At 42.3% G+C, this 23505-nt stretch overlaps 1 protein-coding gene and 1 pseudogene across 3 annotated transcripts; both read left to right on the top strand.

The window, feature by feature from the left end:
* The first annotated feature begins 310 nt into the window (after nucleotides 1-310).
* On the top strand, nucleotides 311-13814 carry LOC121575002 (glutathione hydrolase 7). Of its 3 annotated transcripts, none has more exons than XM_041887754.2 (19): nucleotides 311-673; nucleotides 4815-5134; nucleotides 5242-5368; nucleotides 5528-6611; nucleotides 6865-7017; nucleotides 7157-7434; nucleotides 7542-7696; nucleotides 7832-7949; nucleotides 8144-8211; nucleotides 8298-8371; nucleotides 8519-8700; nucleotides 8784-8871; nucleotides 9184-9308; nucleotides 9402-9490; nucleotides 11943-12095; nucleotides 12218-12335; nucleotides 12476-12613; nucleotides 12736-12835; nucleotides 12957-13814. In XM_041887754.2, exons 5-19 carry the CDS (start codon nucleotides 6870-6872, stop codon nucleotides 13106-13108), a joined length of 1986 nt encoding a protein of 661 aa, XP_041743688.2. In that variant the 5' UTR covers nucleotides 311-673; nucleotides 4815-5134; nucleotides 5242-5368; nucleotides 5528-6611; nucleotides 6865-6869; the 3' UTR covers nucleotides 13109-13814. The 3 variants fall into 3 exon arrangements, with proteins under 3 accessions (XP_041743688.2, XP_041743687.2, XP_041743689.2); XM_041887753.2 differs by lacking the exon at nucleotides 311-673 and adding an exon at nucleotides 846-1138; XM_041887755.2 differs by lacking the exon at nucleotides 311-673 and adding an exon at nucleotides 846-1138 and having other exon boundaries at nucleotides 7545-7696.
* A 2171-nt stretch (nucleotides 13815-15985) lies between these two features.
* Nucleotides 15986-22641, top strand: LOC121575862 (annotated as a pseudogene).
* Nucleotides 22642-23505: the final 864 nt, after the last annotated feature.

Raw genomic sequence — 23505 nt, forward strand, 5'->3', positions numbered from 1 at the left:
TTTCTGCAGACATTTAATGACACTGGTCATATTCAAGGGTGTAAATTTCTCAGTTAATCTGCGCTCTTGCACACTCAGTCGAGTGCTCTGAAATCGGAGTAGATAGCCAGAGGGAATTTACGAACGCACACATCGTTTCTCTCTCTCTGAAATCGAGAGTGGAGGGGCGAGGTCTTCACTGGCTTGTAAATGCGACTTTCAAATTAGATCCCGCCCTAGTCTGGAAAGCTACAGTAGGATACCCTGTCCCAGTCCCACAACCGTTTGATCCCCTCCCCCTCACTGTGTCAAATCAAGTGCGCGAAAGGGAATTGAATACATTGTTGGTTGTATACTTTGTAACACTCTTTATAACTATCATCAATTCGATACATCGCGCGGCCTACCATAGCTTTAGAACTTTTCAATGGGTAAAGGGATTATGTTTACTATGTATGAGAATTCTTGAAAGAAATTGAGAAATACTTAAATAACCAAGAATGTTGACAAATTATTCTAATTATGACGTTTTGAAAAAGGTGAATATAGCCTAATAATGAAAATACGTAAGTACTTATGCAATAATAGGGCTAATCTAGATGCATAGGCCTAATAAAACATGTATTAGACTCGTGAGTGGACGACAGAGAGAGCCTTCAAAGGTTGCTGCTGGTCCTTTTGCAGAGGTGTTGGTGTGAGTATTTTATCACTAATAATAACTGTTAATTTAACAAACTATTTTTATTGAAGGTAATCACCTCAAGCCTAGACAACACTGCTGCAAATGCAAGTCTTTTAACATAAAGGGACAATAAGCCATTGTAGGTCTGCACAAAATGAGGGGCAGACCCGCATCTTTTTTAACTGCGTGATTGGTTGTAAACCTCGAATAGGAGGGGGAAGAGGTGGTGCTACCGTTGCTGTGATATCTCGATCAGCTGTTTTGATTACATTTGGAAAGAAACAGTTGCAAAGACCAGACAGGGAATCAAGAACAGATGCAAATCTTTGGAAAAATTGTGCAGAGTTGCAGTTATAAACCGATGCCTCATCAAAGGAAAACGCATTAATTAAGGAATCGGTTACAAAATCTCTTCAAATACACTTTTGGGGTTAACAGAATGTCCTACTCAAACTGGGATATATTCTACGAATATAGGTACGTTTTATTTTCCTCTAGGCCAGCTCTAACATGAATGCAAGAGGGGCGTCTTTCCAAAAAGGAGATAGACATATTTAATGATGTTCTATTATTATCCAGTCTTTCGATGCTGAACTACCGCTGGCTGTCATTGCAACTGCCCCAATTTCAGACCAGACTTTGTTGTTATGTCACTTGCACCAAAGGAGTAGGCTATAGCCTAGCTTTCATATCCAGTTATTAATTTCAGTTCTTTCTCTGTTGATATAAGGCTAACGTTCAGGTTTTCTTTGTCATCGTGAAATGGTTTATTTAGTCTTTCAGTGGTATCCCAGCCTCGTCCCTCGTCCACTCTGCTCAAGCTGTTGTTTAGGTTTTGAATAATGATGTCAGTTGCATACACATCTGACGCATTCAGGGACGATGTTTTGTTTTTGTCAAGCCACTGCCATAGGCCGCATATTTGCTCAGCTGTGTAGCTGCCAATGACATATATATATATACACTAGATGACTAACGGGGCGCTGTTTTGGAGCCACCACGCCTCCATCTTGGTACTCCCCCTTCGTCGTAAAAAATAGTTTGAAAGCTATAAAAATGAATTTATTAGTGTCTACATTTGTTTTTGCCACGTTTATTCTATTACAGACACCTTAATGCATAATTTTAAATGATATTATGTGAATTAAACATACAAATAAAGGAAAATGTTTTTGAATATTTATTATTAAGTATAATTTTCGAAAATATACTGACCAAAAATATGAATGCAACAATTTCAAAGATTTTACTAAGTTACAGTTCATATAAGGAAATCAGTCAATTGAAATGAATTCATTAGGCCCTAATGTATGGATTTCACATGACTGGTGCAGCCATGGGTGGGCCTGGGAGGGCACCCACTGGGGAGCCAGGCCCAGCCAATCAGAATGATTTTTTTCTCCACAAAAGGGCTTGATTACAGACAGAAATACTCCTCTATCCTCTCCCACTACCCGCGACTGGACTTCCTCATTACCATATTTGGTAGTGAGAAAACGCTTTAAACAGATGCTTCAGCTTTATAGCCCCTGTGGCGTGTCTGGGTTTCCCATTCTGTCTGTGACTGCTTCTTCTGAGGAGTGCCAATATGGCCGACCGGTAGCTTTAAAGCCTCTCATTGGCCAATACATAGCATCAGCAATTCAGGGTTTATATACATCATTGGTAGCTGCCAGCATCAAGTCCATAGGACACTGATCTGTGGTAGAATGCCTGAATATCAACTGTCCTCATCACCCCAGTTCTCCTCAGTCTTGCAGATTAGATTTCCAAGTCCATACAGTTCATAAGGACTTTGATTATGCGTGTGTCACTAGGTACTTTGAATGTAGAATGGAATGGTGCTACAGTGAGGGAAAAAAGTATTTGATCCCCTGCTGATTTTGTACGTTTGCCCACTGACAAAGAAATGATCAGTCTATAATTTTAATGGTAGGTTTATTTGAATAGTGAGAGACAGAATAACAACAACAAAATCCAGAAAAACGCATATCAAAAATGTTATAAATTGCTTTGATTTTAATGAGGGAAATAGGTATTTGACCCCTCTCAATCAGAAAGATTTCTGGCTCCCAGGTGTCTTTTATACAGGTATCGAGCTGAGATTAGGAGCACACGCTTAAAGGGAGTGCTCCTAATCTCATCTTGTTACCTGTATAAAATACACCTGTCCACAGAAGCAATCAATCAATCAGATTCCAAACTCTCCACCATGGCCAAGACCAAAGAGCTCTCCAAGGATGTCAGGGACAAGATTGTAGACCTACACAAAGCTGGAATGGGCTACAAGAACATCGCCAAGCAGCTTGGTGAGAAGGTGACAACAGTTGGTGCGATTATTCGCAAATGGAAGAAAAAAAATAACTGTCAATCTCCCTCGGCCTGGGGCTCCATGCAAGATCTCACCTCGTGGAGTTGCAATGATCATGAGAATGGTGAGGAATCAGCACAGAACTACACGGGAGGATCTTGTCAATGATCTCAAGGCAGCTGGGACCATAGTCACCAAGAAAACAATTGGTAACACACTATGCCGTGAAGGACTGAAATCCTGCAGCGCCCGCAAGGTCCCCCTGCTCAAGAAAGCACATATACATGCCCGTCTGAAGTTTGCCAATGAACATCTGAATGATTCAGAGGAGAACTGGGTGCAAGTGTTGTGGTCAGATGAGACCAAAATGGAGCTCTTTGGCATCAACTCAACTCGCCGTGTTTGGATGAGGAGGAATGCTACCTATGACCCCAAGAACACCATCCCCACCGTCAAACATGGAGGTGGAAACATTATGCTTTGGGGGTGTTTTTCTGCTAAGGGGACAGGACAACTTCACCGCATCAACGGGACGATGGACGGGGCCATGTACCGTCAAATCTTGGGTGAGAACCTCCTTCCCTCGGCCAGGGCATTGAAAATGGGTCGTGGATGGGTATTCCAGCGTGACAATGACCCAAAACACACGGCCAAGGCAACAAAGGAGTGGCTCAAGAAGAAGCACATTAAGGTCCTGGAGTGGCCTAGCCAGTCTCCAGACCTTAATCCCATAGAAAATCTGTGGAGGGAGTTGCCAAACGTCAGCCTCGAAACCTTAATGACTTGGAGAAGATCTGCAAAGAGGAGTGGGACAAAATCCCTCCTGAGATGTGTGCAAACCTGGTGGCCAACTACAAGAAACATCTGACCTCTGTGATTGCCAACAAGGGTTTTGCCACCAAGTACTAAGTCATGTTTTGCAGAGGGGTCAAATACTTATTTCCCTCATTAAAAAGCAAATCAATTTATAACATTTTTGACATGCGTTTTTCTGGATTTTTTGTTGTTGTTATTCTGTCTCTCACTGTTCAAATAAACCTACCATTAAAATTATAGACTGATCATTTCTTTGTCAGTGGGCAAACGTACAAAATCAGCAGGGGATCAAATACTTGTTTCACTTACTGTATCTAAAAGGATCCTGCCGTTTGTTAGGATTCTAGGTCAGTGGTTATGAAGAGAATACAAGGTGAGCACATAATACCACAGTGAACTCTGCAGCCATGGGCCTCATGCCCCTAGATCTGCAAATCTGCTCGCTTATCTATCCCAAAACGGTTCTCATAAGCTGAATGTGGTTTATCATAAGCAACCATGCTTTCTCTGCTTGGGGTGGAGGGATTCCCTGTGTGCATGACAAAAGCAAATTCAGAGACCGGCAAATATAGCCGTTTGCCAACAAACAGCTGTATCAGAAAAATAACATTAAAAAATGTGTCCTATGCTGAGAGCCATTGCATTGAGAGGATGCTATGAGGTTGAAACTATATGCTGCAGAGTATAGCGTAGCCCCTCCCCTGTAGGTTTAATAGCAGATGGGATCTGACAATGGAGCGCTGCAGGGGATACTGGTTATTCAGGCCCTTATATTCATAAAGGCCTCATTGGCCAATCAATGACCACCATGGTCAGCTGACCTTGGGTTGCATTAATCAACATGGGCCAGTATGGATGTGTGGGGTCCAGAAATCACTCCTAATTCATCACTGGGGGATTGATTAATAATTACCATTATTTTCAAAAAGGTCCAAGGATGCAAAATGACAAGAATAAGACAATGTTGTTACAGCAGGTTTGAGTTATGGGACCCAGACTTTATGACAATGTTTTTCTCACCTCCAGATCAACCAGGTCTTTGTGAGAAGTATTTAGACACCCAAAGCCTCTGCTGCTAAGTCTGAATTTCCTGCCAAAGAAAGGAGAGGAAAGGACAAGAAAGAGAACACAGGCAACGACCTCATAACACCAAATCACAACCAAGTCTGTGACCCAGAGTCCGAGGCAACACTTCCTTAGCAACCGCCACACAGAACAGAACCCAGTCATGTTCCGAAGGCTCACTAGTCTGTTTTTTGGAAGAGATGAGGACATCCCTACAGACCAGAGGACATCCAACCCTTCAGAAATGCTTGAGGAAGGGTGGCTTCTGATCAACCATCAAGGTCAGTATCTCACAGGAAGTAGTGGTTGAACTGTAGCTACATACTGTGGATCGGTGTGCTCTGCTGGACGAAATATGGATAACGCTGGCTCTCTTGTTGCTCTACAGAAGCTGTCAATGAAGTGAACCCATTGGAGGAGCAGGTAGTGGAGTGTGCCAACACGTCTATCTACAGATGTCCCTCCAACCCACCTGTCACTGAGGAGACTGAACCCATCTCAGAAACTGGCGTCAGGTGAGAGAAATACTTTTGTGCGTTTGACACAGGAAGTTGTCAAAGCATTTGACAATATCCGTGTTCTGCCACTGATTCCAAATGTTTCAGTGTCTGTGTGTATATGTGAACAGTTGTGGGTGTGCATTTGTGGGCTTACAAGCATGTGTTTCTCTGCAGGATGTCAGAACCAGAGGTCCCAGTCCAAAGAGGCGCCACCAGCCCCAGCCGGATCATTCGTGGATCAGTGTCCATGGCTGGACAGCTGGCTAAGGTCACACAGGTTGCCCGTGTCCAGAGGGCTCAGACCCGGGTGGACCGCCGCCACCTCACACGGAGCTGCATCCAGCGGCAGAACTGTGTCCGCCAGCGAGCTCAACGCCACTCCTCACGCACGCGCACCACCTACCTCCAACAGCCAGGCCACCGCAACTTCAGCCACTGAACACCCAGCACCAGGGAGCACTTTTAACACAAGAGCAACAGGAACCTTTAATCTGCTCACACCATACACACACACACACACACACACACACAGACAGACATGCTCAGACACCTTCACAAATGCAACATAAATTGATTGGCAGCAGATTTCCAGCGAAATAAAGTCATAATTCAAACACATTTTGCAGAGTTCACTCTTGTGTAAATGAAGGTATTTCCCAAATGAATCCTATCTACACCATATGATACAAAACACTAAGCTTGTTACTCGGAATTGTCACCTGTTCACTGGCAGCTAAAAATTACTTTTGAATCTGTACTGTATATGACAAGAGAATGAAGATGTTTGTAGGCTTGATAGTGTGTGGCTATGGCAAAACTGTCAGTGGCATGCACATTTCTGTGCAACGCCTATGCAAAAAAATTGCTAAAACATATGTAGAGGGAAATTAAAAGGTATTTGTATCATTGCATGTATGTATTTTGTCAGATTGTTGTGTGTGGGTAAAAAATATTTCCTATAGCAATAAAAAAGGATGACCCACGTGATTGCACCATTGTTCCTTTATTCCATTATAGTGTCAGAACCGCATTATCAGGGCTATTTGATGACCAAAAGGCATTACTAATGTTATCCAATTCATCAATGTTATGCGAAACAATATGTGAAAGGTTACAGAGAAACAGCTCTGTGTATACTACTCTTTTTTTTTTAAATGGCTGATCAATTGGTTACTTAATTGGCATATCTGATTGGCTGAGTAATTCTTAACCCCTGTTTGTCATTATTGAGGTGTTGTATGTTCAAGGGGAAGGTCAGGTAAGAGGGAAGCTAGCAATGGAGAGCTCATAAAACTGTGTTATACTTTCTGTTCCTCTAGATTAGTAACATAGTGGAATTGTTTTTGTGCATCTCTAAATTCTACTGCTCCAACACCTGTGTTGTACCTTTATTGTATAGCTTTTTTTCACCATGCTGACTTGCAGGTTTGCCAGTCATCAGATGGGAAGGGAGAGGGTAGTCCTGTGTCTGTCTAATTGTACATCATGTGCTTATCTCTGTGTGAACATAGGGAAGATGGATGTGAGTCCTGAGACTAAACTTAGTAGCAGTCAATCACCAGTTGGTTACAAGAGCTTTGAGGGCTTACCTCAGTTGACTGTGGATGACACATTGCCCAAAGGGCAAAATGGGAACTTGCAGAAAGAGCATAACCGAAACACAGGTAGTTGGTTTGGCAGCAACTCAACGCTACTTACCTGATGTCAAGTCAAATATTGCTTGTATCAACCACAAATTGCCACACATAGCTTTTTAGCCCACCTCCACTCTAATTACAGGGTCTAAAATCTCTCCCTCTCCAGGTCTCCATGGCCATGGTGGCCTCAGCCTTGCCCCAGACCTCAAAAGTCTCCCAAAAGAATTGCCCCTGAAAAATCTAGCCTCTGGGAGCCAGAACCCTAACCTGGCTGATCTAAGCTTGTCCTCCTTTAGAGAGACGGATAAGGACCCCCTGTCTGGGGGACCAAGTAGGTGTGGCCCTTGGCAGGATGGCATGATACCCATCTATGCTGCTTCTCTCACCATTGCCATAGCAGTCACCACCGCTATGGTCCTGCAGATTTATCTAGGGACAAATGAGGTATGTACACCCTCTCCCACTGACTTAGAAAAATGTATAGAAGCTATTCAGAACAACTTTTACTTATTACCTTATTTTCATCCCCATCCTTACTATAATGGGGTCAGCAGGTCTTCAGAGCGAGTGTGTTGGTGACGGACCATGAACGCTGTACAGAGCTTGGTCGTAGGGTGCTGAATGATCAGGGCTCCAGTGTGGATTCTGCCATTGTTGCCGCCCTGTGCCTGGGAATAGTCCATCCACACGCGTCAGGTATTGGCGGGTAAGTGTCTATTGCATTTGAGAAAGTTAACAGCAAGTGCACAATTTATGTGGCATAATGATTGTCCAGAGGTGATCATGTGGATGGACAGGACATCCGTGGTCCACCCAACTTCATTCATGTCTTTGTCTGTAGGGGAGGGGTGATGCTGGTTCATGACATCCGAAAGAATATAAGGAAGGTGATTAATTTCCAGGAAACGGCACCCTCTGGAATCAAGGAGGAGATCCTGCAAATTGACCCGGAGCTAAAGGTGATGTGCTGTATGACAACAGTGTATGAGTAAAAATACATAACTTATTTTAGATATTTCATTTGTAGGATAACACAATGATGTGTTGAACTATTATCTCGAATTGTGTGGCTAGTCTCAGATAGTCATTCAACATGTACACTGAGGCTTCAAAAGAGATGTTGAAATTGTAACATCTTTCCTTAACCATCCAGCCAGGTCTGGTTGTAGGTGTGCCAGGCTTGCTCAGAGGGTTGTACCAAGCCCATAAACTGTATGGAAGGTGAGGTGTTGTCATTTGTTATGTGCAATTTCATGTTTGTGTTCAGAAGCGTGTACTAGCCTATGGTTGTTATTGTTTCACCTCAGACTGTCATGGGAGGATATTGTCACCAGGGCTGCCAATGTAGCCAGAAACGGCTTTAATGTATCTCACAGATTTGGTAAGGAGTGATTCACAATGATCCCAAGTCTTTTTTCTTACTGTTTTACTTCTCATGCATGTAGAATCTGTATAAAAGCCTCATTACAGGACTAGACCAATTGCAGGTTTTCACCAGGAGACTTTTGATGTTTGTCTAACCCTGCAGCAGAGGCCATAACCAAGCTGAAAGGTCAGAATATGTCATTGCGCTTCAGGGACATGTTCTTGCCAGGAGGCCATGCTCTGTCCCCCGGCTCTCTTATGAAAACACCCAGTCTGGCTGCTGTCCTGGAGGCTGGGGTGTCAGAATTCTACAGTGGGACTCTAACACAGGAAATGGCCAATGAGGTAAATAAATGTGTTAGTTAAGAACATAGCCCTCAGTAAATGGCATTGAATCATACACAGATTTGACCAGTGTTGTGTTTTAGGTGCAAGTAAATGGAGGAGTTCTAACCGAGGAGGATCTCAGCAACTACAGTGCAGTCATAGAGCAGCCAATTGAAGGCCTGTATCAGGGTAAACGTAGTCATACTTCATACTCTTTATAGAAAGTAGCCTACAAACAAGGAAATCCTACATTATGTTGGGATTACTTGCATTTGTCTACATAATATTATGTCTACACCAGTGGTGCCTGGTGGCACTTTAAATGGGTAGGAGGACAGGCTCATAGTAATGGCTGGAACATAATGAATTGTATCAAACACAAACACCTGGTTTTCCATGAGTTTGACACAATTCACTCCATTCCATCCATTATGATGAGCCATCCTCCCCTCACCAGCCTCCTCAGGTCTAAACAATATTACCTGGCAACACCTCCCTCAGGATTTCGAGTTCTAGTGCCACCTCCCCCTTCTATTGGTGCTGCTCTGATCTCAGCCCTCAACATTTTGGAGGACTTCCACCTCAAGGGGAATAGTACAACTGGGAACAACCACTGGATTGCTGAGGTACTGTATCTCAAGCTCTGAAGTGAGACCCATGTTATTTACAGTGTGCAGGTAAGGTTCCCCTAATAAAAGTGTATTGTATTCATTTTGAAGTCACTGAAAGCGGCCCTGGCTATGGCCAGTGGGCTCGGAGACCCTGTGTATACCCCGTCAGTCTCTGCACTCGTCTCCAAGATGCTAAGGTAAACATTAACAAGCGTGCATTCACTTCCTCGCCATGTTCTAAGTAGATTAGCCATGCAATTTAAGTCCTTCTGAAATGCAATGACAGGAATTTCTGTGAACAATTGTCTTCTCTTCTGATGTGTACAGTGGCTTGCGAAAGTATTCACCCCCTTGGCATTTTCCCTATTTTGTTGCCTTACAACCTGGAATTAAAATAGATTTTTTGGGGGGGTTGTATCATTTGATTTACACAACATGCCTACGACTTTGAAGATGCAAAATATTTTTTCTTGTGAAATAAGACAAAAAAACAGAACTTGAGCACGCATAACCATTCACCCCCCCAAATCAATACTTTGTAGAGCCACCTTTTGCAGCAATTACAGCTGCAAGTCTCTTGGGGTATGTCTCTATAAGCTTGGCACATCTAGCCAGTGGGATTTTTGCCCATTCTTCAAGGCAAAACTGCTCCAGCTCCTTCAAGTTGGATGGGTTCCGCTGGTGTACAGCAATCTTTAAGTCATACCACATATTATCAATTGGATTGAGGTCTGGGCATTGACTAGGCCATTCCAAGACATTTAAATGTTTCCCCTTAAACCACTTGAGTGTTGCTTTAGCAGTATGCTTAGGGTCATTGTCCTGCTGGAAGGTGAACCTCCGTCCCAGTCTCAAATCTCTGGAAGACTAAAACAGGGTTCCCTCAAGAATTTCCCAGTATTTAGCGCCATCCATCATTCCTTCAATTCTGACCAGTTTCCCAGTCCCTGCCAATGAAAAACATCCCCTCAGCATGATGCTGCCACCACCATGCTTCACTGTGGGGATGGTGTTCTCGGGGTGATGAGAGGTTCTGTGTTTACGCCAGACATAGCGTTTTCCTTGATGGCCAAAAAGCTCAATTTTAGTCTCATCTGACCAGAGTACCTTCTTCCATATGTTTGGGGAGTCTCCCACATGCTTTTTGGCGAACACCAAACGTGGTTGCTTATTTTTTTCTTTAAGCAATGGCTTTTTTCTGGCCACTCTTCCGTAAAGCCCAGCTCTGTGGAGTGTACGGCTTAAAGTGGTCCTATAGACAGATACTCCAATCTCCACTGTGGAGCTTTGCAGCTCCTTCAGGGTTATCTTTGGTCTCTTTGTTGCCTCTGATTAATGCCCTCCTTGCCTGGTCCATGAGTTTTGGTGGGCAGCTCTCTCTTGGCAGGTTTGTTGTGGTGCCATATTCTTTCAATTTTTTCATAATGGATTTAATGATGCGCCGTGGGATGTTTCAGACATTTTTTTAGAACCCAACCCTGATCTGTACTTCTCCACAACTTTGTCCCTGACCTATTTGGAGAGGTCCTTGGTCTTCATGGTACCGCTTGCTTGGTGGTGTCCCTTGCTTAGTGGTGTTGCAGATGCTGGGGCCTTTCAGAACAGGTGTGTGTGTGTGTGTATGTGTGTGTATATATATATATATATATATATATATATATATATATATATATATATATATATATATTTGTGATGTCACGAGAGGCTGTGTCCTGGAGGGACGTTACATCCCCCTGAGGTGGCTGCAAACCCAGACAGCTATGGCTCCATCTGCTGGTATGGTCGGGAACTCCACCCCTCTATGGCCAATCTTCCCACGTAGCTGAAACAAATGAGGAGCTGATGAGCTGAAGGTTTGGGAAGGGAAGAGACACAGTCTCCAACCTGGGCTCTCTGGAGGACAAGAGTGCTGCACGTCCACTTCCATGAGGAATATAAGGATTTGGAGATACTTACCTTTGGGAAATACTCACCTTTGGATATATGCACCTGTGGAAATACGTGAGAGACATTTGGAAGGACTTTTTGCTGGGTTGGCCACTAGCTGCAACGTGGACTACAGTAAGGCTGTGGAAAAGTTATCTGAGCGAGTGAGAATTATGATTTTGGATGTGGAAGAGACATCCCTGAACTGTTAACCCTTAAAAAGCCACAAGAGAACAGAATTTTGTTATATTTTCGTTAACTTCCCAAGACCTATAATAAAATCCTTGTTTTGTTTGAACCTTGTCTCCTTGCACTACTTGAGCAATCCCGCTGAAAGCTGTGTAGCCTCTCGTGACGTCACAATATATATATTTATATATATATATATATATAATTACTGAGATCATGTGACACTTAAATAAAGTCAATCTGTGTACAATCTAACTAATTATGTGACTTCTGAAGGTAATTGGTTGCACCAGATCTATTTAGGGGCTTCATAGCAAAGGATGAATACATATGCACGCACCACTTTTATTTATTTGTTCAAATTTTTTGAAATAAGTTATTTTTTTCATTTCACTTCACCAATTTAGACTATTTTGTGTATGTCCATTACATGAAATCCAAATGGAAATCCATTTAAATTACAGGTTGTAATGCAACAAAATAGGAAAAACGCCAAGGGGGATGAATACTTATGTATCTGTGTCTTGGTTAAAGCAAGCCACAGGCTGCAGTGCTCCGTCAGTTGATCAGTGACTCGCAGGCGTCTCCTCCCAGATACTACTCTACTCTATATGACCTGCCGAGTGGAGCTGTGGCCAGCCAGGTGGTGGTCATGGGTCCCGATGACGTCATTGTGTCTGTCACCAGGTGCTGTGATAATAGACCTTAGCTGAAGGAGATAACAGTTACTGTCTGCACCTTTACATTAGCATGATGGATATTGGGTGGGATAGCTTAAGTCTTACACTTGTTCATTTTTTATGTTTCAGCTCACTGAACAGGCCCTTTGGAAGTAGAATTTTAACCCCTTCAGGCATTCTCCTGAACAGCCAGATCGTGGACTTCTCCTGGCCAATTAAAACCAAGGGACTGTTAATATCCAACCTGGTAACAACATACCACAGTACATTGCACCTTTAGGCTGTATAATGTATTAACATAACATTCTACACTTTCAATCCTAGCCCCAGATAAAGAAACAACAATTTTGTAAAAATATCCTATATCAACACTTGTTTTCTTTGCAGAGGAACAGGGTCCAGCCAGGCAAGCGGCCTCTGTCATTTATAATGCCCACAATTGTGATACCGTCTCTAGGTAAATGTGGATCCTATGTGGCCCTGGGATCTTCTAACGGAGAGCACAGCCTCAGTGGTATCACCCAGGTCTGCCATGTAAAAAAAAATATATATATATACACACACACACATAATGTTCATGCCTGTTGTTGTCTATAAGTAAAATGTCCTTGTAATTTCATTACCTTTCATTGTGCTTTTTGTTTCAGGTCTTGATTAATATTTTATCATACCACAAAAATCTGAATGATAGTATATCCCTGGGACGACTCCATCCCCAGCTTCAGCCGAGCAGCCTCCTGGTGGACTGTGAGCATTTCTGATGTTTTCTTTATCTCCACATAATTGTGGGTGGGAAATCAGCTTTGAAATGGTTTGAAACTTCAACTCACTTTTTCTAATTCATATCTTCACAAATGTCTCCCCTCAGCTGAGTTCCTGGAGGAGGATGTGAAGGTGTTGCGTCTGAAAGGACACACTGTCCACAGGGTGGGCCTGCTGTCCCTGGTGCAGGGTGCCCAGAGAACCAACGACATCATTAGGGGCATTGTTGACCCTCGTGCTGTGGCTGGCTCTGCCTAGCTTTCTGAGAATATGGCTTTATTTCAATGTGAACATAAGAAGATTAAGTCATATCTGAGTTGTATGTATATTAAATTATTAATGTATTAACATTTTAGATTTTCCTAATGTGATGATAGTATACATTAAGGCAGATCTAATGGAAAGGTGATAGACATCACAGGAGGCTGCTAAGGGGAGGACCGTGAATAATAATATCCGGAATGGAGTCAATGGAATGGCATCAAACACATGGAAACCATGTATTTGATACCATTCCACCGATTCCGGTCCAGCCATTACCACGAGCCCATCCTCCCCAATTAAGGTGCCACCAACCTCCTGTGGTAGACATGAATTTCATCTCAGATCATGTATGTGTGAAGATGTGAGTAGCCTATACCCATCAGCCTAGGTCACAATAGTATAGGTTGTCCAATAGAGGGCACTACTTGCCTTGGCAGAACTAGATAAATATAGTTTGGCCTAAGGTTTGGTAAAAGTTGGAGGCAAATACATTATCGCTCAATCTCTTTACAAATCTGACATTTGCTGTTAGTCACTGCTGTTTTGTCTAGGTAAAGATAATACATATAGCCACCAGCTACTGTATATCTCCAAGAGTGCACTTCACATGTGTGAATGTTGAATGTCAGAGACTCACAAACAAGCCACTAAAACCTGCTCCTAATGATCAATGCAGCGTGGGATGGGTTGAAATGGCAAATATCCAGATAAAAAAAATTAACTTATTCAAATATCAGTGTCACTGTCAACCCTTATTTTAAAGGCATGTCTCTGTTTTCATTGTTGGTTTTAGCTCTCTAGCATGTTTATCAGCAGCCCCAAAGTATTAAGCTGTGTGCTCAACACCTTCCTTACAACACATATTCTCCTACTAGCCAGGGCCTCTTTGGAGTAGAGAATGTGCCAAAAGGCTGAAGTCATAGAAAACTGGCATTGGAAGGTTGACAAGCCAATATACCGCCACTCAATGCCACTATAAAAATCAAAAACGGTATCGTAAAGGCTTGAGAACACATGTTATGAAACTGTCTGTTATTATTGAGAATAATACAAAACCATAATTATGACAGATGACTACCACAGATGACTAACCACATATTCCTGGGTGATGGACAATGTCACTGCTCAAGCCGCTGGCCAGCCCATACGGAAAACAAATGTATTATAATATACAGTGCCTTCAAAATATTCACACCCCTTTACTTTTTTCACATTTTGTTGCATTACAGCCTGAATTTAAAATTGATTAAATGTAGATTTTTTTTTACTGGCCTACACAAAATACCCCCATAATGTCCAATTGGAATTGTTTTTCAACATTCTTACAAATTAATTAATGAATAACTGAAATGTCTTGAGTCAATAAGTATTCAACCCTTTTGTTATGGCAAGTCTAAATTAGTTCAGGAGTAGAACTTGGCTTAACAAGTCACATAAGTTGCATGGACTCACTGTGTGCAATAATAGTGTTTAACATGATTTTTGAATGGCTACCTCATCTCTGTACCCCACAGTCAAGCAGTGAATTTCAAACACAGATTTGGCCAAAAAGACCAGGGAGGTTTTCCAATGCCTCGCAAAGAAGGGCTCCTATTTGGTAGATGGGTAAAAATAAAAAAAAGCACACATTGAATATCCCTTTGAGCATGGGGAAGTTATTAATTACACTTTGGATGGTGTATCAGTACACCCAGTCACTACAAAGATACAGGCATCCTTCCTAACTCAGTTGCTGGAGCGGAAATAACCCGCTCAGGGAATTCACCATGAGGCTAATGGTAACTTTAAAACAGTTACCGAGTTTAATGGCTGTGATAGGAGAACATTGAGGATAGATCAACAACATTGTGGTTACTCCACAAACCTAATTGATAGTGAAAAGAAGGAAGCCTGTACAGAATAAAACATATTCCAAAACATGCATCCTGTTTGCAACAAGGCAATAAAGTAATACAAAAAATGTGGCAAAGCAATTAACTTTTTGTCCTGAATAGAAAGTGTTATGTTGCGCAAATCCAATACAACGCATTACTGAGTACCACTCTCCATATTTTCAAGCATAGTGGTGGCTGCATCATGTTATGGGTATGCTTGTAATCACTAAGGACTGGGGAGTTTTTCAGGATAAAAAATAAATGGAATGGAGCTAAGCACAGGCAAAATCCTAGAGGAAAACCTGGTTCAGTCTTCTTTCCACCAGACATTGGGAGATTAATTCACCTTTCAGCAGGACAATAACCTAAAACACAAGGCTAAATCTACACTGGAGTTGCTTACCAAGAAGACAGTGAGTGAATGAGTTACAGTTTTGACTTAATTGGTTGTCTAGCCATGATCAACAACCGATTTGACAAAGCTTCAAGAATTTAGAAAATAATAATGGGAAAATGTTGCACAATCCAGGTGTGAAAAGCTCTTAAGAGACTTACCCAGAAAGATTCACAGCTGTAATCACTGCCAAAGGGGATTCTAACATATTGACTCAGGGGGTTCAATACTTATGCCAAAAGTGTGCAAAGCTGTCATCAAGGCAAAGGGTGGCTATTTGAAGAATCTCAAATATAAAATATATTTTGACTTGTTTAACACTTTTTTGGTTACTACATGATTCCATATGTGTTATTTCATAGTTTTGATGTCTTCACTATTATTCTACAATGTAGAAAAAAAAAACTTGAATGAGTAGGTGTGTCCAAACGTTTGACTGGTACTGTATGTCCAGAATATATTTATGAAATATACAACTTGAGCCCATCATAGAATATTTATGTGAATGTATTTTAAAATATATGTTAATTGAAGAACATATTTATCTTGATCTGTCAAGCCCCAGCCCCGCCTCCAACTGACAATGCAGGGGTTGAATTTTCATCATCAGATGAAGAAGGGCAGCTGTCAAGCCCCAAAAATCTTTCTCATGGATAGTGGCCTAACAATTATTTAAAATATGTTTTTCACATGGCGGGTGACAGAGGAAGAATACATTTTGTTTAACTGCCTGCAAACAAGAGTTTTCACCGAGCTAGCTAACACAGCTAGCTAGCTAATGAAAGTTAGTTAGCTAACATTAGCTAGCTAGCTCCTTTTAGCTTGCCGCACCACCGCAACAACTTGCAGTGTGACCGACCAAGGTTATGACCAGGTTAAGTGTTTTTGTTTCTAATAATAGGCCTAGGGTATACATGTTTAAAAAATATATATAACATCTATGTGCATAGCTGATATTCCCTGTCTCTGTCATGGGAAGGGGAATATTATATTGTAGATCATAAGAGTGATAACGTTAACATTACCCCACATTGAAGTTTAAATACCCCTCAGATAAGAGTAGGCTACTTTGTGTTGATAAATGATTTGCGACACTGTGACTGACAACTTGCAATTTTCTCTGACTGATACAATAAGTACTTGCTTAGCTAATAACCACTATCATGTAGCTAGGTATACCCAAATCATAATGATCATTTGTGAATTCTCTGATGCAATACATTTTCTTGAAAAAAAATCACGATCTTCATGCTGAATTGTCTCTGTCAGAGAGGACAGTATAAGACGGGCTTGTTCGGTCACAGAGCTACAGTATCAGTTGACTGGGCTGAAGTACTTCCTTATTCTGAGCTACAGTGGCGAGGATTCAGTTTACCTTGCAATCGAATGTGTGTAGTACTTTGGAGTAAATCAAGTGAATGATCAGAAGGATACAATAATAATTTATTTACTTCTTTCCATAACAGGGTGGCTTCTAGTCACACAACATCTGCATTGCTTGTCAGCAGGAATATTGTGCACTTTAGAATAGGGATGGAATCAAAAAGAGAAGGGAAGGACAAGTTCTTTATAGTGACATGGGGGAAGGCGAGAAATGGCTTCGCCAGAGGATGTATCGGCCATGTGGAGGCAGAGATGCAGAAGGGAGAGCTGATGGGACTGTTGTACGGAGGTGGCAGCAGTGGGAACCCTAAGTGCAGGGGCATGGTGAAGATGGAGGACACATACCCCCTCACCTGCCACCAGGCCCAGGCTCTTCGTATCCCCCTCCAGCAAATGCCTGGAGCTCCTGTGTAACCCCCAGCTTTTTCGGCTATCTGTGTGCTGTCTCAGGATGACCTGGTGGTAGTTAAGCACAAGAAGGGTCACCAGCCAGGGCTGGTTAGGAACCTAATGCTGATCGGCAAGAAGGAGAACCAAGGGGACCTGCTGATGCTGGGCTTTGAGGTTGAGTTTGTGGTGAGTATGCAACTTATATAAATCTGGTATGCAAGTCCATATCAGCATAGACACTGCCATAGAGAAAGTGGAATGGCTTTCACCATTTTGTCCAATGTATAAGCAAATAATCAGGAATTATTACTGTCTTTGATCCTCTCATTGATAAAAATGTAGCCTAATGATTCCACAGTATGGCAGACACTGTGAACTGTACGTGTCAAGTACACCTGAACCTCTCATTGATTTACATGAGTTTAAGGAAGTGAAAGCAGGAGACAAGAATGTCTCTCTCAAGTGTCGATCACACCGACAGCGTCATTGCATTTTGGTACACCAGAAGTACATTAATTTCCAATGGAACGCTGCGTTTGCCTTGCAGCATTACGTTGCAGAGGCAGGTGCAGTGTGTTCTGTGTGGTGCATATGTTCGATTTATCAAACTTATGCGTCAAACTGTATGCGTAGACAGCTTGACAGAATGGTAGCAGAAGGTGAATGTTGAACTTTTGTTGCACACATATCCAGATGATGCTGCGTACCATTTTGCGCAACGACGCTGTAGGTGTGATCGAGGCATCAGGGGAAGATCCATAATGTTATAGGATTAGTTACAGCACATAACTTTTACGTAACATCTGAAACGTAATAACACTGAGCAATTTGCAGTTGCTCGAATGCAGTTTGTTGTATTTCTGGCTTGCCAGTAAAAACTCTCAGCACAGCTACTGTATTGGGATTGTGTTTACGTCATCTAATTGTCCTGTTTCCTTTCAATTTCAGCAGGACTCTAATCAAACAGTGTCGTCCAAGAAGCCTGCCCCTCTTCCCCTGTTCAGTGCAGCAGACATTGTCCAGGTTGTCCCAGCGTACTCTGTAGGCCTTGGCCCTCGCTGGAAAGACAGTCATTCAAAGGGTCAGGACTGTATGTTTACTTGCTAGTGTTCAATCCCCATGCATTCTCATTGATCAGTAAGCAAGCACATATGCCTACATGCATTTATTTACAAAATATGACACATTTACCTGGCTTTTCTAGTCTTTAAACCCATTACATACTTTACTTGTTTTCTTTTAAGAAGCACAGCAATGGTGCCAGGAAAATAATATCAGCTTTCAGAACCCAGTAGCTTGGGGGTCTCATTTCAAACTTGCTTCACAAAGACAGAATTCTTTGAATGGTTATCATCACTTTAGGACTTGCTGCGCATTGGTGCGCCTGCAAGCAAAATACCCCTCCACCCCGCCTCCCCCTTATCAGAAAGAAATGCTAAAATATAAATGCTAAACGTTATTGGATGGCAATGAGCAGCACCTGTGGCTAGACAGTGGGCAAAGTGCGGTTCTTTGTACAGAACTGGTCAAACTGGCCCAGGTGCTCTGGAATGTAGCAGCAGAGATCCATCACATGCTCTGGAATCTGTGTACATTGCATGCTCTGAGCTCTCTGCATACCTCTTATGGAGATAGACATGTTTACCACAGGTCAGTCTCATGACATTGGTCTTGTGACAAGGACAGAAACTATGTGATCTGTCATTCTTACCCCTCCTCTTCAACTTCTTCTCCCCCCAGGTCTAAACAGAAAGGTGGTGTTACGTATCAACTCCATGCCTAATATGGGATCTCGTGGGCGACAAGTGAGCGATATAAACCACGTAGACCAGAATGTCACCCCAACCGAAACCCTGTCAAGCCACCCTTTTCATGTGGGTTCCCTCGTGGAGGTAACGTCCAACACTGGGATCACTGTATATGGGGTAATCCAGTGGATGGGCGTCTTTTCAGAAAATAAAAACGACTGGGCCGGAATTGAGCTGGTGAGTGTAAGATGTGAACTGTATAAGCAATGTTATTGAGCTTGCCTATTATTCTCCTCTGAGATTTCAATATCTCAATCAGATTTGATTCCTCAGCATTATGCTTTTGCCATCAGGATTATGAGGTGAATAATTGCTCAGACGGGATGTATGGAGGTCAGCGGTATTTCACTTGTAAAGGGGGCAGAGCCTTGTTTGTGCCCCTAACAAAGTGCAGTCCAGATGGAAGGTTCCTATGTCCCCCCTCTGAAAAGGAGACCCTCAAAGCCACAGATATCCCCCCAGGTTAGACACATTTTACACTTTACATTTTAGTCATTTAGCAGACACTCTTATCCAGAGCGACTTACAGTCAGTGAGTGCATACATTAATTTTTTATTTTATTTTATTTTTATACACCACTCGTATAGGTCCTTCCTAACACATGCATAAACAGTGTAGATAATCTCAGGTTATGCCATTGTAATAATAGCCTTATAAGCATTGGTTTGCAGACCACACCTCAAACCAAACCAAAATGAATCAAACACCACCAATGAGCAGATATAAAACATTCATCAGTTGTATTTCTGTTATGTAAGTGGTACTTCATGTTTTTGTATGGTTTGCATCAGTCACTCCATTGGAGGAAACCGATGAGAATGTCCCTCCTATCCCTGAGTCGGAAGGCTTGTCTTTGCTTGTGGGCAAGATGAAGGGGATCCAGGGGCACTACAACTCATGCTACCTCGATGCCACTCTCTTCAGGTAAACTTACTTCATCTAGCTCAGTGTTCCTAACACATAGTTGTATGACAGTTTGACACTGTTGGGCATAATTTTTTGTTGAGCCCAGTTTCTTGTAAGAATTACTTAATGCTGCGCCAGGACCACTGCCAAGCTAACAAAGGTAATACATCTCTCCACAGTCTGTTCAGCTCATCCATGACCCTGGACAGTGTTTGCCACAAACAAGCTGACACAGAACAGAGCATATCACACACTCTGAGGAAAGACATCGTCAACTGTTTGCGCCGGTATAAACATTGTCTGTACTTTCAGTTTTCTAGATCCTCTTGACCCTCAGGCAGGCCTGTATTATCAACTGCTCTTCAAAATAAGGACGTTATGACATTGTAATTCACCCAGACTGAAGAGCATGTCTTGATTACTCTGGCACATTGGTAGTGAATGTTCAGGTCCAGTATATGCACTTTATATGAATGTGCATTTCCATGTGTTGTGTGACAGTGTGTTGTGTGTATTGCCGTGTGGCCACTGAGAGTGACATCAGTGTGTGTAATCCCCAGACAAGGTTTTGTGCCTGCTGAGAGCGTAATGAACTTCCGCAAGCAGCTCGGCTGTGACACCTTTGTAACAGAAGAGAAAGGTACTCTCACATACTTATCATAGTGTTGTCTCTATGGGTCTCTTAACAGAAATGTGATACCAGCCAAGGCAATTGATGTCTAAATTATCATTTTTAAATGGCTGCAGTGTCTTTCTCCTAAATGGTGTTATCCTGCCTCCCTGCAGACCCTGAAGAGTTCATCACAATCCTTCTACTGGGTGCTGTGCATGGAGCCATTGCTTAAACTCAGGTTTGAACCAGTTCACCTTTCACCTTTCTCTGCTGCTCTATTTGACCTCCTGACCCATATCTTTCTCTTTCTTGCAGGTTATGCTGTAGGCTACTTATTGCTCCTTGCTTCCCCTCCTCACACTGCTCATCTCCATTCTAATGGTCTGGGCTTCTCTCTGAGTTTCTGTTTGGTCACTCTGCCATGATTGAGTTGCTTAGCTTGATTGTTCTCTGGGTCTCAGGTCGAATAACGACACATCTCAGGATGCCTACACATTCCAGATTATTCTGGATAAGGAGCAGGTGACACAGACTCCCACTGTTCAGCAGCTGCTGGATACCTCCTTCCTGTCTTGTGGCCTCAGGTTTGAGGAGGTGGGTGGTACTGTGCAAGGTTGTCTAAGGAGCAATGTTTACGAGGCCTTGTAGACCGCCCACGTTTTGTTTGGAAGGCAATCCCTTTGCTCTAATGTTTAATGTCTCTAAAATGTCCCTCAGATCCCATCCTGTCTCATGGTCCAGATGCCAAGGTTTGGGAAAAAGTACAAGATGTTCCCCCACATCATCCCCACGACAGAGCTTGACATCACAGATCTTCTATACAACTTTGAGTTACACCATCAGTCAATGTAATGAAGACTGACAGAGTGTTTTTGCAAAACGCTGGTCACACGTCAGCCACGTATGTAACTATGAATAAAAGGCCATACAGTAACTCCCTAAGCATAGCTTGCCATAGTAAACTGTCTTCAGGTTGAGTGACAGCTTTCCACCTTCCTTCTCCCATCAGCCCCCCGTGAGTGCTTCCTCTGTGGGCGTTTGGCAGAGTATGAGTGCCCCCAGTGCCTACAGGACCGCAAGCTCCAGCCAGGAATAATTAAACAGTACTGCACTACTTGCAAGACACAGGTAGACACCATTAAGCAGCATGACTGTTTGAGTTACAGCTTTTCTACCTGCAAGTGTATTGATTTCCTCTTCTTTATCTTACTGAATCTCCCTCTCTACTTTCCCTCTTCCCCACCTCCCTTTCCTCTCTATCTCCACTTCTCCCTTTGTGACAGGTGCACACTCATCCCTCTCGGAAGGGCCACTGCCCTAGAGCCCTGGCAGTGCCAGCGGAGGTTCCGGCAGATGCCCCTTTACCCAGGCACATGATGCAGTTGTTCGCTGTGCTCTGTATCCACACCAGCCACTATGTGTCCTTTGTGAAGTATGGCCCTGGCCCTCGCTCCTGGCTCTTCTTCGACAGTATGGCAGACAGATGTGGTGAGAACACACCGTTCTCACAACAGTGCTAAAATAATATTGGTTTCAGCGTCGCCATGACGTCAGTTCGTTTTCACAGAACGAAAACACAGATGATTAGTTGAAGAACTTAAACTTTAAAGGGACGCGTTTATGATAACAGAAATAATCACCAAGGTCTTCTCAAATGTTTTCATTTGCCAATGTAATTGACCTTTGTTTCAATAAAGGTTGATTGATGAATTTGGGGTTAGGAAGGGCAATTGAACTATCAAATCTTTCCCCTACACTGATTTTTCCCCTACACTGACCATTGGTAATGTTTTATTGCACATTTCTATGTAAACTTTAATTTATGGAAATTAAGTGAATCTATGACTATGACTGCTTGTGGAATTCTGTTGAATGTCAGTGTTTTCCTGCTTTTTTTTATATATTGAAGGAATTAAAGAATGAATTATATACTGTATTACCTTTTTATGTTTTATTGACTGAAAATGTTGAAATGAGAAGGGGTGAGTTATCCATGCCCAGTTTAATTTGATTGTAATAGTCTACTCAAAATGTGCATTTAAACTATTTTAAATGTTTATGTTTTCTGATTACATTAAGCCACAGACCGATTCATTAAGCGGATGGTAGGGGGTCAGAAACATAATTATAAATAATTTGTAAACTGCAAATTGACCGAAGAAGCCCAAACAGATATAGTATTTGACAAAAACATTATTATTTCAAACCTTGATTACATTGAGATACAATCACATTATTTATCTATGTGTGGGAATACTTGGGAACAGATTTATTAAATTAAAATCACTTTGATCTGATTTCCTGGTGATTTTACAGTCTTATGTCCAACAACAAAAAACCTTTTGATAAAAATAAATTCTATCGAAAAAATTGGGGCCAAATAAAATAGCTGGGACCAAGCTCCCTGCCATCCAGGACCTCTTTACCAGGTGGTGTCAGAGGAAGGCCCTGAAAATAGTCAAAGACCCTAGCCACCGAAGTCAGAGACTGTTGTCTCTGCTACCGCACGGCAAGCGGTACCGATGCACCAACAGGACCCTGAACAGCTTCTACCCCCAAGTCATGTAGTCCTGTGTAGCTCAGTTGGTGGAGCGCCAGTATGAAAATGTATGCACTCACTAACTGTAAGTCGCTCTGGATAAGTGATAGAAGAATTTGGTAATTACTAATTATTAATGACTAATTACTACACCCTGAAACTGTATGAAAAGTGTTAGAATCATAATCTATAATAATAATCTATAACTATAATCTGATAATATGTGTAGCTTAGTTAGAAGTACAATGAGGCAGTCAGAATATTGTGAGAACGGCGATAACTAAAAAATGCAGCCTGCCCGAGCAAGGAGTAGACTCTGATAAGAATATGTGTGTGTGTGTGACCTGATGGTCAGGAGAGCAGAGGAAAACATCAGCTAAACCCATGTACAGTGGAAGAATACAGCCCGCCTAAAGCGGGGTGGGATTTTTGTATGACGTGTGTGTATAAAAGATGGACTCTGAAATTGTGATAACAGAATTC

Source organism: Coregonus clupeaformis, chromosome 10 (genome assembly GCF_020615455.1).
Source record: "Coregonus clupeaformis isolate EN_2021a chromosome 10, ASM2061545v1, whole genome shotgun sequence".
In the NCBI taxonomy this organism is placed as follows: domain Eukaryota; kingdom Metazoa; phylum Chordata; class Actinopteri; order Salmoniformes; family Salmonidae; genus Coregonus; species Coregonus clupeaformis.